General features: G+C 38.9%; 1 protein-coding gene across 1 annotated transcript in view; it reads left to right on the top strand.

Annotated features, from left to right (window-relative positions):
* The window catches only part of LOC125455065 (acetyl-coenzyme A synthetase 2-like, mitochondrial), a 72,102-nt gene extending 62,565 nt beyond the window's left edge, over window positions 1-9,537 (top strand). Inside the window, exons 13-14 of the mRNA XM_048536589.2 lie at window positions 2,630-2,748; window positions 8,692-9,537. Coding sequence (XP_048392546.2) covers window positions 2,630-2,748; window positions 8,692-8,871 — 299 coding nt within the window. The 3' untranslated portion in view covers window positions 8,872-9,537. The remainder of the gene's footprint in view (window positions 1-2,629; window positions 2,749-8,691) is intronic.
* Window positions 9,538-15,941: the final 6,404 nt, after the last annotated feature.

Raw genomic sequence — 15,941 nt, 5'->3', positions numbered from 1 at the left:
GAACTTTCATGGCAATTGTACCTGGTATGAATTCTGAGGACAGGTTTGCCATGTGATATTGCAGCAAAGTAGAGAATGTTACTGTAATTGCGCATCAGTGCTGTAGCTGACCATTTAATACTGTGGTTGAAACAACATATGGAATTGTTCCATTTCCAACACCGGTACCCTATTCTTTAACATACACAACAATAAAGTACTGAATACTAAGACTCATTTCTGTATAATTTATATACAAACTGTTTGCTGCACAAAGGGAAACAGCTTGAAGAACAATAATTGCCAGAGACATTATTGGGAAGAATTATCATTACACTATTATATTTTAGTGTATTTCAGAGGAGCTTTCCATCCATTTATGATAGCTGGCATGATGTTGCTTTTTTTAATTTTTCCCATGTTCTCGATCAAACAGATCATTTGCCCTCTCTTGTCACCTTCAGTAGCTTCAACTAATGTTAAACAGCTAAACAATAACGCTAACCTCTTTACACAAAGTCTTACCTAGAAACCAGATAAAAGGTTAATTGTACATGGAGTCTGCTCATGACAAAATACAGCTTACAATAATCATATATAACTTAAAGATCTTTTACAAGTGAAATAGTTATCCTCAAGCAGATTATGTATTGAACCATTCTTTGATTGACCAAAAAGCTAGATTGTGTGGCATAATTTCTAAGATAAAGCCACAATAAGGACAGTGGACACTCTCAGTTATAGGTTCCATATGTGTGTATCAGTTATTTTGAAATAGCTTTTGTTATTAACTTATGCCTGTTGTACCAGGTTAAAAACTGTGCTGTCAGGGAAATTAATACTTTTCCTTGTGTGTTGTAGCATTATGTTAATGGCGGGGGGGGGGAGCGGTAATTGACTATTGAGGATGTAGATAAATTTCTGCGTTTGTGTGAGCTCAAATACTCAATGTAAACACAAATACAGAAGGTAAAGTTACATCTTCATTGCATCATCTCATAAATAAGTTAGTAAGAATTAAAAAAAGCTTCCGAAAACCAAACATAGCTGGAAAAATCCAAAATGTAGCCCACGAGACCCTATGTAGCTGTAAACTAGAGATTCCACATTCAGTTGCAAGGAATTATTTCAGTGATTTTAAGTTTTTGTGGCTCCCAGTTCACAGAATATTTCTTTGTTGACAGGTTTAAAACTATTTTCTCACCTTTTGTCATGTTTTTCTGTCTTCTTGTTATACAGCCCCTCTCCTCACCCTTCCCCCACAATCTTTGCAATTTCCTTCATCTCCCATCTCTTTCGCAACCTTTTTTTTCCTCTTCATCCTTCCCCACACTTCTTATAGTCACCTCCTTCCCAGCCCTTTGCAGGCTCCTCCTCCTCCACCCATACCACTTGTAACCTTCTCCATGCCACCGCATCCTTTTGGCCTTCTCATCCTCCTCCCTACCCTAACCTTGCAACTTTCTCCTCCCCTGATAGTTCCCTTTACCCTCTGAGTAGCTGTCTTTAAAAACTTTTTTTGCACTTTTCTCCTTCACTGCCCACATTACCCAGCCTCATTCTCCCCTCAGAGCTCTCTGCAGCATCTTCCTTCCTCCAATTCCATTCTGCAGCCTCCTTCTCTGGGCAGATGCCCTACCCAGCCAAGCCAAAAGCTAGGTCTCTGATGAAAGGTTGTTCTGGCACCCAGGCAACTGATCTTCATTATTTTCCTAAACTGCTCTCTGCTCTTCCAAATACAGCGTGGTTCTCTCACATGTTTTGATGATTAGTTTCACCAATGAATCTAACAGCAACAAACACGAGAAAGAAATAGCCTGTGATTGGAGGAGTAGTTCTTCACGTATTCTATCCTATGTACTTGTGGGGTGAGTTTGTCCCATTGGTCACCCCGTAACTCAATTTTCTGAGACGATTTGGTGACTTTTGGAGGTGCATTCACCCACTACCTCCATGCATTTTGAGCCTTGTGTGCAGGTAAGCCTGGAAATCTTGAAACTGCTGACTGTCATTCCAGAACAGTATCCATGTGGAACACTTTCTTCAATCAGGTGTAATTAGATTTTTAACAACAATACAATCCATGAAGTTTGATGAACAACAGAACTGGCCCAAAAAATATGAAATTTCAATGGAGTGGGTGCTGGTAAAAGGTTAATTAGTAGAATTTTAAGCATTTTAAACATTTTGAAATTATTTTGAAAACGTTTTCTCAGAAACATCAGCTCCTTAGCTTCCACTTTCATCCCATGTGTATGGCCTAATCTTTAATTAGCTCTATAAAATTTGATTTCTTTTAGTTTCATATTTGTTTCTATGAAAACCTTTTATGTATCTGAAAAGCTGAGAAATCCCCAGCAAATAGCACTGCAAGCAGTTGCAGTATCGCTGCGTAATGATGACCTTGAAGTTCTTGCCAGAGAGATCTTTTAATTGTTCCTTGAGGCTTATTTTGAGCTCAGTGGTGTGCAGCCTTGCTTCATTGCTGATTGTATGCTCCTTGCCAAAGCTTCTTGATGATTGAGTTGAGGATGTTATCGACGACTTGTTTCAATTAAGTTTGCATTCTGGCATATGACTTGCATTTTATTCATAGGGTACTCAGACATTTCCTGATCTTTAAAAACAATATACTTATGCTTTGTTTCAGCTGCATTCGCCTTTGTTGTTTTGAAAGATACCTGCTCCATTTCTGAACTGATTATTAAAGATCTGAAAACAAATGTTGCATCTAAGATAGCTAAATATGCTATTCCTGATCACATCCTGGTGAGTGACTCCCCTTGCTTCTCCATTTTTACTGTTAAGAGTCAATGAACATCAACCATATTCGATATATGCATTAACTCTTGCATGTGATGGAATGTTGAAATTGAATGAGGCGTGCAGTACTTTGAGCTACATCGCAGGGTCAGTTTTTATTCTTAGGTAAGAACTTAAGAGCATAAGAATTTGGAGTAGACCATGTGGCCTTTTAAGTGTATTCAATCACTCAATACAAAATTAGCTAATATTCTGTCTCACTTCCACTTTACCACTTACCCCTCCCACACCATATCCCGAGACACTGAGACAAAACTCTGTCTATCATAGCTTGAAATGTGTTTAAAAATTATGGAAGATCCACATCCTCTGGGATAGTGGCTTCCAAAGATTTGCAACCTTTTGAATGAAGAGGTTTCTCTTCACGTCAGTACAAAATTATTGCTTCCATATTTTAAGACAGTGCCTACAGTCCCTAATGAGGAGGAATAATGTCTCAGGCATGAATCTTTGCTCCTGATGTGGAAGTACAGAGTTCTTGAAGATTTCCAATTTGGCAAACAGAACTTAGTAGCAAGTGCCCTGTGTGTCTAATTTTCAATGCAAGAGATAAATTCCCACTCACATGCAAACTTAAGAGACAACTATAAGGGTGAGCTGTCTGAAAGGCTGACCCCAATAACCTGGCACTTAGGCCCAGCTACCAACCAAAGACACAAAAAAAATCAGCCTTCCAACATTCTCACATCCTCTCATCACTCACGCACACAGTCTTCAATTCTCATTCATACTCACTCATACCATAATTATGATGACTCATGACCCTCACTTATTTCTTATGGCTCCTCAAAAACCTCATGCCAAGTTATGGCTCTCTATCCACTCTCAGTAGCCCCATGCCAACTCAGTGCAAACATTGTGTCAACTCGTCACCCAACCCATCATACTTATACCTGTCTCAGAGTTTTGTCTCTCAGTGTCTAGGGATATGGCGTGGGAGGGGTAAGTGGTAAAGTGGAATTGAGACAGATCATTAGCTAATTTTGCATTGAGTGACTGAATACACTTAAAAGGCCACATGGTCTACTTCAAATTCTTATGTTCTTAACTTCTTAGCTAAGAATAAAAACTGACCCTGCGATGTAGCTCAAAGTACTGCGTGCCTCATTCACCCAGTATCTACTATGGGAAGACCTCAGGACAAATGCTGAGATGAAGTAAAGTTCTAAGTGCTTATGCATGTGTTCAATATGTTATCAAAAACACTGATTTAAAATAAAAACACGCTACACTTGAATTCCTTCAGCAACTTAATACCTTTTAAAAACAAGCATTTACAATCAAAGCTCCAGATTCACAGACCTTATAACAGTTTGGAAATGTCAATCAAACTGTGAACCAATATACACCTCATGGTGAAATCAGTCATGTAATATAATCCTATAATGATAGCTGTAAGTCTTATGTCAACATGTAGAATAAGCTAGAAAACATTTTCCAAAAAAAGTCTTTAAAGACCAGGAGATATAAATGCATTTACAACTTGTAGGTTCCCTTTAACTGTTTGACACATTCAATAAATGTATCCACTTTTAACACACATTTATGTCACTTAATAATTCAAGAGGGCACATTATCCCCTACAAAGATGTCCCTGGAACTTTCTAAATGAGTACCCTACCATTGGATGTTCTGAAAATGTAGAGTTCACAAGTTCCATTTTGTACACTGCACCCATGAAAACCGGATTCGGTTAAAGGCAGCTGCAGTTTACTGCAGTGAGTCCTCTCCATGAACCACAAATGCACGATACAAGCAGCCCTTGTGCCAAATCCTCCCAACCATGAAAAGAAGAGTAGGTGCCATGCTGAGGGGCAGGGCTTCTCAAATTTGGACTGTGGCCATTTTGACTTGCTGTACCCAAGAAAACTTAGGCCTTAGTACCAACCTTGTATCAATCTTCTTCAGAATCTTGTGTACTTCAGCTGAGGTCCCTTCTCATTCTTCCAACCTCCAGTGAATATAGGCCAAATTTACTCAGTCTGTTGTCATGGAACAATGCTCTCCTCACTTGGACAAATATTGTGAAATTTCACTGTACCATTCCCTATACAAATATATCCTTCTATAAAGACAAAAATTACACACAGTATTTCAGGAATTGTCTCACCAAAGCCCAGTACAATTTTTGTAAGATTTCTTTATTCTTGTATCTCAATCTCCTGTCAATTAAGGACAAAGTGCAATTTACCTTTGTAATTGCTTGCTATATCTGAATGAAAACACTCAGTATTCCTTATGAGTACATTTAAGTCCCTCTGAGCAATGATATTTAAAAATTCCATGTCATTTAAAATAGATGTTTTATTACTTTTACTATAAAAGGTAAATAATTGGGATGCGGACAGCTAGGTCTGGATGGGATGCTCTTTGGAGGGTCGGTGCAGACTCTAGGCCAAAAGGCCTATTTCTGCACAATAGGGACTGTATGACTTCTATGACCTCTGTAAGCATATGTGGGGTGGTCAGGGAGCATTTAGCTGGACAGGAGGCAGTGGGTGGCAATGCTGCCACCTTCTTGCTTCTAATCCGAATAAGTCATTGGTGGCACGGCCCATGGACAGCCTTTTTATCCTATGACCTGTTGAGACATCATTAACCCATGGTGGATGGGGGGCTTGATGTGCACGGAACACAATTTTCAGGGTTCCTTGTCAAATCTGGGTCAGCGGGAAGGGTCCTCAGGCAAAGAACTCAGCATTGGGAAGGGTGGATCTGCAGAGAGCACAACTCCTTTACTGCCAACATTCCTCTCCCTTCTGTATGGCACTCACTCCATGACACCTTCTATACTCAAAAGTGGACATGGGATTGAGCAACAGTACTTGACCTTGGTAGATGTTATGACTGCCACTGCCTCCCCAGTGGGTTGCTTCTGTATAGAGCTGCTAACCTCTGATCAGAGCTTGTTCACTAGGAAGGCCCACAGTTAAGCGCCTGTGTGGCACTAAAAGAGGAGATATAGGGCTCTGGCCAGCTCTTCAGTCGGAGGGCAGGACTCCCACCACATATATTGAATATAACCCTTGTATCTCATTTTAGTTTCTCAGTAGTCTCCTTACAGTTTACATTCCTATCTAAATTTGTATTGTCAGCAAATTTGGATACATTACTCTTGGTTTCTTCATCTAAGTCATTATTATAGATTGCAGGGGATTTAGCTACTTCCAATGATGCCTTCCACTAGTCAAAGCCTGTCAATTTTAAAGGGCCCCAACTTTAAAGTGCCTACACTTTTCTTCTTGTCTGTTAGATAATCCTCAAAATCCATGACCCTTTATCTTGTGTACTAAACCTAGTTCCCCTTTTGTGTCATACCAGAAACATTTTCAAAAAATATATTTATCAAACATGATCTTTTAATTCTTCCCTTGTAAAGATTCCTGTGGAATGTTGCAAGTGTTGTGGCTGATAAACAGGCTGACAGGATGGAGTTGTCAGTATTTTCATACCTTCAAATTATTCCTTTGGGAAGAATTGTTCAAAATACTGTATGAATTCACAGGCTAGTTAATAATCTGACAGGTTGCAATATAAAAACCCCTCCCACGACCTTAACTATATTTTCCCAGCTGAACAGGCAATGATTTTTCTGTGGCAGGAGGTTTAATAAATTATAACGAAATCTTTACCAGCCAGGGATATTTAGAGAAAGTTTCAAACCCTATCTGTTCTGAGTTGGGCAAGAATATTACAACTGAGTTAGAAACTTGCTTCTTCACTGTGCCAATGTGGAAGCAATGTATAAGAGATTGAAAGGTTAGAAAAATCCATGGGAGCAACAGGAAAGTCATGCCATAAATGTGGCTATGTGAGGTTATTGATAGAGTATGCTTGCTACAGGTCAGCTTCCTTTGCCGGTAATAACCAATAGCCAACCCTCACTTACCTCAACCTAATACTCCTTTTCTTAATAGCATTTCATCCAAGAACAGAAAAATTCTTTATTTAACATTTGCCTTAATGTGATGTTTCTTTCTGGTTTCGCATTTGTCATACATAAAGCTATTGTCATTCCATCAAAAACAATATTTGCACAACCATTATTCTTTGTACAATAAAACATATAATTTATATTAACCAAAAAAAGACAAGTTTTGTAACAATGGTGCACAATTTCAAAGTTCAAGGTAGTTTACCATAGCTTGAAAGCCCAACAGCATATTCCAATCTTCTCAAATATGTTCCTCCTACTAATCCCCACTGATTCTTAATTGCTAGTAAATATAACAGTGTATAGTTCAATATCTTCCTTAATATAACCTACCCTTGTCCAGTGGAAAAATTTTCAATTCATCACCCTGAACCTCACCAGAGAGTAGAGGAATAGCTGAAACTAGTTGATCCAATCCATCATTCCTTACAAATTTTGTTTCAAAATTGAGGGTTTTTAATGAAGCATATAAGAAGAAACTGTTTCCACTGGGGAGAGCATTGTGATTGAGAATACAGATTTAAGTTAATTGCCAAAGATAAAGGTCTGGACTTTTAGGACCAGCTATGAGCTATTTTCAAAGAGTTAAATGATATGGGAAAGAGCTTGAGAGACAGAGTTGTCAAAAGGTAGCCACTTTTAGACAATAAATCTCATTAAAGGCCTGTTAAGGCCCCCAGAATTGTCAGGGAGCAGTGTACATGCCTGAGGACAGACCAGGAGCTAGTTCTCCAGGTAGGCTTAGGAAATTCCCTTCCACAATGGTGACCCAGCTGCTGAGGCCATTATTTATTATAAAATTAGCAATACCCTTACTATAACCTTTCTATCTTGTGGTTCTCTCTTTCTTAACTGCAAAAAAAAAACACACAGCCTTTAACTGCTGCAGTAAAGGAGGGCCTCTTACTGACTCTTCAGTTTGGAGAACCCACCTGGATCACTTAATTAAATAGTGTGTCTACTCTTTGGCCATTCATTGGTCAATTTGGGAAAAATCAGTTGTGATTGTCCTCCACAAAGAATTGAATTTTATTGTTCTCCCTTCCTGCTCCCCACACTGACCTATTTTCCATAATAGAGGGGAATGGGTAAATCACCCTCACAGCTGTTTGTCCTTTAGCCTATTGAGGCAATTAAACCCCTGACTAAATGACAAATAAAGGCCTCAATCTGCCTCCACTGCCATGGTATGCTTGGCTGGTACACAAAGGCCTTTATAAGATCTGATTTCTTGAAAAGCACATTGGAAGTGGAAGTTTAGAGTGACCTGTGTGCACTGGGGACAGATCCCTCTCCAATAAGATGTCACTTCTCCCCTCACTTTGTGCCTCCCTGCTTAGCCTCCAAAGCACAGACTGCTCCTTAGGTTGTCCAATCTGTTCCCACCCTAAAAGCCAGATGTTTTGCTGGGTCCAGATGCCATTGATTTCCATCTGGTCTTGCAGTGATTGAAGCACACACTACTGAGTTCAGTTGGGTGGGACCTCCTGTTCATCAAGGGCTGGAAGTTGAACCCTCCTTGTGTTCTGTGGGCAAGCTTTGTAAAAGTCCATTGGAAGTCCAATTATACCATCTCTTATTTTGGAAGTGGTGGGTTGACTTCTAGCAGTATGCTTGTATACCAGCCCATAGTGCAGGTGTCTGACTCAGTGAACCTTGAGAGCAATCTCAAAGTTCCAAGTAGGGAAAATTCTGCTGCAAAGTTGGCATTGATGAGTAGATTCCTTGCATAATGAGTTGTTGTAACCTCGCATCCTTCAAAGGGAGCCAATAAAGCAGTAACTTTCTAAAGGATAATGAACTAACTACTGCCTGCATTTGGAATGCTGACTGACGTTAACCTTTCCACATGCACCTATTCGGAACAAGCAAATATTTGCTACCAAAGGCTTACCCACTTTCTTTGACTCTTCTATGAGTTTGGATTTCATTTAATTATTGTCTTCTATTTTCAGGTTGTGAAGCGACTTCCCAAAACCCGCTCTGGGAAAATCATGAGGCGGGTGTTGAAGAAAATAGCCATGGATGATACTTCTAATCTGGGAGACCTGAGTACACTAGACGACCCTCAAATCATCTCCGAGATCATTGCAGCCTACAAGATGTATAAAAACGATCACATGACCAGAAAATAAACAATCAGGACTCCTTAAATCATAAATCATCCCACAATTTTGACACCCGTAATACCAACTGGTTGTATACTGTTCAGGGTTATGAATTCTATGTTGCACTTAAAAAATTAACAATGATGACTTTAATTAACAGTGTTTCTGAATTGCTCCTAAATGTGGAAGTGACTCCTTCTCATCCCTAATTTCCCGCTTGACCCTTCTGGAGAAGATTGTAATTACATTGGTACAAGTGCCTGTACTGTCCCAGATTTTGATCGACCGTATTCAGTCCGTTTATACAATTGAGTTAGCTGATCTGCTAAGTCTATTCCTTACTCTGAAATGGCTGCCGTTCTCCCATTTCTTGCTGCCTGGATTGAACACCAGAACCACAGCACACTAGAATGCAATGCAGTATAAATATACGTATGTTCCAACCCAGTAAAACCAAGTGATGAAAACAGCAAAATAAAAGAAAGAACTGCAGATGCTGGAAATCTGAAACAAAAACAGAAAATGCTGGCAAAACTCAGCAGGTCTGGTAGCAACTGTGTATAGAAAGCAGAGTTAACATTTTAGATCCAATGACCTTTCTTCAGAAAAGAACATGTAACTGCAGTTTTTGATGTGTAGAGAAATGTGGATGTGATAACTATAGAAGATAAATGTTTTTGAAAAGAGCCTAAATCCATACTTTCAGTGACAGCTTTATTTCAGTAAATCATATTCCATTAAACCACAGCCAACAGCAAGCTCCCCTTGTTTACACAACCAAGTGACACTCAATTAAACCAAAATTAATATTTAACGGTTAATTAACCTGTTGTGTCTTGGGCATCCTTCAAAACTTATTCGATGATAAAATTCTGTTTTTCCTTTTTAAATAAATCTATTCATATAATTAAAGAGAAAACTAACAAAATACACAAAAAAAGCATATTATGTTCCATTATTTTTCTTTGGGCATTTAAAAACTCCATGTGTCCTTTTTCCAACATGTACAATGGTTTCTTAGTGCTTGCTCTTTTCTTTGTAAAACAACAAGAAAGCCGAGTGCTGCTATCCATCCATTTCAATTTGGAAATTTCCCCATTCTCCAGCATGTATTAAAACTGCGACATTTATCCTTAGATATTTTTCATTTACACATTTCATTGAATGCACATTATCCCACAGTGACTTATTATTAACATTGCACTCAATGGTATTGCTGTTGAATTACTTGATTTTTGCAAAGAAACATGTCATATGTATCACCTCACCAAATTTTCTGTCACTAAGTTACAGTTTACTACTCTTCTAATCCTTTTAGCTTCCCCAGCTAAAGGACAACATTTATCTCCATTTCCCATGAGAAAAGTTATACATTCCCCTGCACTTGAGAACTCATCTAAGAGATTGTCACAAGAAACATCACTAAAAACAAGTGTCATGTTCCTGGCATCTTCCAATAATGGAAATTTCAAAATACAATTATCCATTTAAAATTATTTCAATGTTTTGTTTGCCTGAATATTATGCTCCACCTTGGGATTTTTCAAGTTGTACTTAATACTAATACTTCAAAATTGGCATCTGGCCTTGTTTGGCTGCCCACTCAATTCAGCTGTCCAAATAAATTTCAAAATTCCTTTTTTGGGTTTTGGAAGGTACTGCATCTTTTTGCATCTTTGACGAGAGCAATGGGGTTATCATTTTCCTAATAAGACTGATATTATTAATTTTATTAACTTGTCTTCTAGTTTGTTTGTAGCAACTATGATTTCTTGATCATGTGGGCTTCTGCTGCTGGTAATATTCCTGCTTTGTACTATATGCTTGACCTTGTGAAACTGTGCCCTCTATCTTCTCTTCTATCTCTTTCTAGTGTGCTGCAGTTTGACATCTCCTATTATTAGGATTCCTTTCAATGGTTTGTGATCTCTTTCTGGTTGGCACTGTTTGTGCTTACACTACGTTTTCTTGTCTTGCATCATTGTGCTTTATGCTTTCAATCAATGGGCTAAACCCTCTGCCCTTCATCATTTACATTCATCCATCTTTTATATTTTCCAGCAGCTTTCTTGCTGTACTTATGATCGTCGCATTTCTCTATTTACAAGTCATTCATAATAAATATTTGACTTTAGTACCTACTTTTGGCTGTTGTCTTTTTGGATCAGCAGCCTCAAATTGACCATCAGAATTGATTTGTCCATTACCAAATTGTCAATTGTGACAGGAAAGCACTGTCAAAAAATGAGGGACCCTGTCCTGGAGCCTACTCGGAAATCAGTAGGGTTTATCCAACAGTCTTCCCACATGATGGAGGGAAGTGGGAAAACTGGCCCTGTAGGTAGCTTAGTTAGGTCACAGGCGGATGCTGGAGCCCATTCTAAAGAAATAGAATGCAAAAGCTAAGAGCTACGTTCAACTTAAATTTTCATGGTCAGACTTTGCTTTGATTAATGTCATTGCTTGGGAATATAGAACTTTGGCATTGCAAGATGACAGTGTATATCTGTCTTCAGCAATATTTAAACTACTGGGCCCTATTCTGATCTCCATGTTAAAAACACTGGTCTGCCTATCATCATTCGAAGTCTTATTGCTATCTGCATCAACCGTGCAGGCAGCAAAGTTTTGTCATCAAAACTGGAATCATTAAAATCCATGTCACAATTATACATATAATGGAGAAACAAATGATGGAACCAAATTAAAACGTAACTAAATAAGTCACATAATTCCAACAAAACCAAAGGAAGTCTTGCCAACTAAATCTGAATGCTATCAACGTCTGAATGCAGCTGGTGTTGCCTGAATTTTCACTCCTTAGTCAGGAACGTAAGGTCTGGAAAATTCTCAACTGTAATTCAACTCAGGAGAAATGCAACAGATGTTTAGATTTTTGTTCCAGCAAGATGAGTGATGATGAGAGTTTGCCAGCTAATCCTGGAAATAATTCAGGGGCAGCTGCATGTGAGGCAGAATGACTGAAAGGCTGAAATAAATGAAAAACAAAAGCACTTCTGATGTTGGAAATCTGAAATAAAAACAATAAATGTTGGAGAAACTCAACAGGTCAAGCAGCATCTGTAGAAAGAGAAGCAGAGTCAATATTTCGAGTCAAGTATGATTCTGCAGAGCCGGCTTTGGTAATCGGGATTTGCAATGAAGAATATAAAACCACACCAGTCTGAAAACCCTTATCACTCCCACCTCCCCATGTTTCACACTGTCTTCATTACCTCCATATGCTAACTTATGCTACCTAACTCACTTAAGATTTTTCATACCTTCCATGCCACTGCTACTCTTGTACTCACCTCTTGGCTGCATTCCATTTTCTTTTATTCAAACATGGGATGTGGGCATCACAGGCTAGACCAGCATTTCTAACTCATCTGTAATTGCCCATAGGGCAGTTAAGAGTCAACCACATTGCTGTTGGTCTGGAGTTACATGTATGCCAAATCAGCTAAGGATAGCAGTTTCCTTTCCTAAAAGACACTAATGAACCAGTTGGGTCAGGCCAACCTAAGCTCTGTGCCCCACCCATTTCCTCTCATACCTTCCATGCCCACCTTTCGCCCTTGGCCCTTGATACTCCTTGTGTTAACTTAGCGATAATTCAAGCCAAATCATACACCCCACCCACCGTGTGTTGCCCTTACACTCTCCAATTTTGAAATAAAATGAAGTTTTAAGTTTCTATTAATTTCTTCACTATTTTGATTAACAATAGTCGCATTGATAAAAACCTATTCACCACATTTAAATTCCTTCGACCACTTAATCCCTAGTAAAACCAAGCATTTTGTTGTTTGCCCCACATTAAAGTCTTTACAACCATTTGGAACTGTTAATCAAACAGTGAATTTATCCCTCTGCATAAATGATAAGTGAATTGTGTAGCATAAATTGCATAATGATGCCTTAACAGCTGACAATTTAATGAATTTATCCACTTTTTTATGCAGAATAACATTTATTTTAACCATCCCAAATGGCACTTTACCTCTTCCAAAGGGCATCTAATGTCTCCCAAAGGTGTCCGTGGATCTATCCAAAATATCGCCTTCGCTCTTTAAAAGGATATTTTACATCTCCAAAGAAGTATGGTATGTTTGGACCTTCTCCTGAATGTGTAATACCCACAAGTTGTGATTTGGACATCCCATGAACAAGACTTGGATCTGTTTGAACAGAGCACATGCAGCTGCCTCTGTAAATAGTATGAGAGATAATGGGAACTGCAGATGCTGGAGAATTCCAAGATAATAAAATGTGAGGCTGGATGAACACAGCAGGCCAAGCAGCATCTCAGGAGCACAAAAGCTGACGTTTTGGGCCTAGACCCTTCATCGGTCTAGGCCCGAAACGTCAGCTTTTGTGCTCCTGAGATGCTGCTTGGCGTGCTGTGTTCATCCAGCCTCACATTTTATTATCTTGCTTCTGTAAATCACAGACATGTAATATGGAAACAGGAGTAGATGATTAAGCTTGTCAAACTTGTTTGTCATTCAATACAGTTATGGCTGATTGAATATTTCATTGCCAGCATTGTTTTATGAAAGCTAAATCATGTTTGACTAATTTGCTGGGGTTCTTCAAAGATATAAAAAGTAGTTGATAATGGGAAATCCTATAGATGTACATCTGGAAGACAGTTGATAAGGTGCTGCAAAATATTCCAGTAAGGTTAATATATTAGCTTGATTAGAGCATTGGCTAACTAATAAAAGCAGAGTCAGGATAAATGTGCCTTTTTCAGGGTGGTAAGATGTAGCTAGCGGGGTGCCACAGAGTTTGGTCCCTGGGCTTCATCTATTTACAAACTGTATTAATGACTTGGATGCAGGGACAGAAGGTACCAAAGCTAAATTTGCAGATAGTCAGAGACTCATAATCACACAGCATGGAAACAGACCCTTCGGTCCAACTAGTCCAAGCTGAACATAATCCCAAACTGAACCTGTCCCACCTGCGTGCTCCTGGCCCATATGTCTTTAAGCCCAGATGGCATTAAAATAGATGGAAAAGTGTATTGCAGTAAAGAAATGAAAAAAATTACACATGGATATGTAGGTTAGATGATGGGCCAAAATCTGGAAGATGGAGTGGATAAGTGTGAGATAATCCATTTTGGTCAGATGAATAGAAAAGCAGCTCATTGTCTACATGGAGAGAAACTTTAGAGTGTTTCTGTGCAGAGGGATCTGAGTGTCGTAGCGCGTAAAAAAACGAGCATGTAGGTATAGCAGATAATAAGGAACGCAAATGGAATTTTGGTATTTATGGCTAAAAGAATAAGAGTATAAAAATAGGGAAGTACTGCTGCAACTATAAAAAGCATTAGTGAGTTTACACCTGGAGTACTGCATTCATGGTCCTCGAGTAGCGATATAGTTGCATTGGGAGCAGTTCACATAAGATTAACTAGATTGACAGGGTAGCTAAAGATCAACTATTTCTACTGGTTGAAGATTCTAGAACCATGGTGTGTACTCTTAAGAATTATGACCAGGTCATTCAGGAGAGAGGTTACAAAGCAATTCTACATGCAAAGAGTAGTGGAGTGCTAGAACTTTCCTCCTTAAATGGCAGTCAATGTTAATTCTCTTAAATTTAAATCTAAGATAAACAATTTTATTAAGCAAGGCTATCAGAGGATATTGGCCCAAGGCAGGCTTGTGAAGTTAGGCCACAGGTCAGCCAATAAACTTACTGAATGGTAGAGCAAGCTCAAGGGGCTGAAATGCCTACTCCTGTTCCTATGTTCCTAGTTTGATTCCAGAGATGAGGGGTTTATATAATGAAGAGAGATTGAGAAGTTTGAGCCTATATTCTCAAGAACTTTGAAGAAAAAGAAGAGATCTAATTGATGAATATAAGATGTAGACAGAGGAAAAATGACCTCTCTCAAATGACCTGCTCATGAATCTGTGGAATTCACTACCTCAGAGTGTGGTGGATGTTGAGATATTGAGTAACTTTAAGGAGGAAACAGATTTTTAATTAGTAGCAGGTTGAAGGGTTATGGGGCATGGGTTGGAAAGTGGAGTTTAGGATGAGATGAGATCAGACATGATCATATTGAATGGTGGAGTAGGCTTGAGGGGCTGAATTACCTATTCTTGCTCCTAGTTCTTATATTTTTTTATCTATTCCATCCCCATAACCTATATGATACTGGTAATTAGAAATTTATCAATTTTTACATTAAACATACTCGAAGGTTGAACTTCCACAACTTTCTGTGGTAGAAAATTGTCATCTGATACTAAGTGGCATCTGCAGTTCTCGACTCCTCAACTAGGGGGAAAGATCTTACCTGCATCTTCCCTGTCTCTCCCTTTAGGCTTTTTGTAAGTTTCAATGAGATCATAAAACCATAAAATGTAGGAGAAGAATCAGGCCATTCAACCTCTTGAGGCTGCTCCGCTATTCAATGAGTTGGAAGCTAGGGAAGAAATGGTGAGGGGCTTCTAGAAGAGATATTTGTATCATCTACAGCCATGGGTGAGATGGCGAAAGCTAATGTTTTATTTCTTTATTTAAGAAAGGATACAGGGAGAAGCCTGGGAACCACAGACTGGTGACTCTGACATCAATGTTATATTGTTGGAGAGGATTCACATGCATTTGGAGAGGCAAGGACTGATTAGCACAGTCAGCATGACTTTGTGCATGGGAAATTGTGTCTCACAAACTTGATTGAGTTTTTTAAGCACATGACCAAGAAGATAGATAAAGGCAGAGCAGCAGATGTTGTCTACATGGATTGTAGTAAAAACATTGATAATGTTCCGCATTGTAGACGGGTTAGTAAAGTTGCATCACATGGGATTCAGGGAGAGCTTGCCAATTGGATATAAAGTTGGCTTGACAGTAAGAGTTAGTATGTGGTTGTGGAGGGTTGTTGTTCATTCTGGAGGTCTGTGATCAGCAGTGTTCTGCAGGGATCAGTGGTGGGTCCACTGTTGTTTCTCGTTGATATAAATGAATTGGATGAGAATTTAGGAAGCCTGGTTAGTAAGTTCGTGGATGACACCAAAATTGGTGGTATAGTTGACAGTGAAGAGATTACCCAAGATTTCAAAGGGATC

The sequence above is a fragment of the Stegostoma tigrinum genome, chromosome 9 (genome assembly GCF_030684315.1).
Source record: "Stegostoma tigrinum isolate sSteTig4 chromosome 9, sSteTig4.hap1, whole genome shotgun sequence".
In the NCBI taxonomy this organism is placed as follows: domain Eukaryota; kingdom Metazoa; phylum Chordata; class Chondrichthyes; order Orectolobiformes; family Stegostomatidae; genus Stegostoma; species Stegostoma tigrinum.
This window is presented reverse-complemented; position numbering and strand designations above follow the sequence as displayed.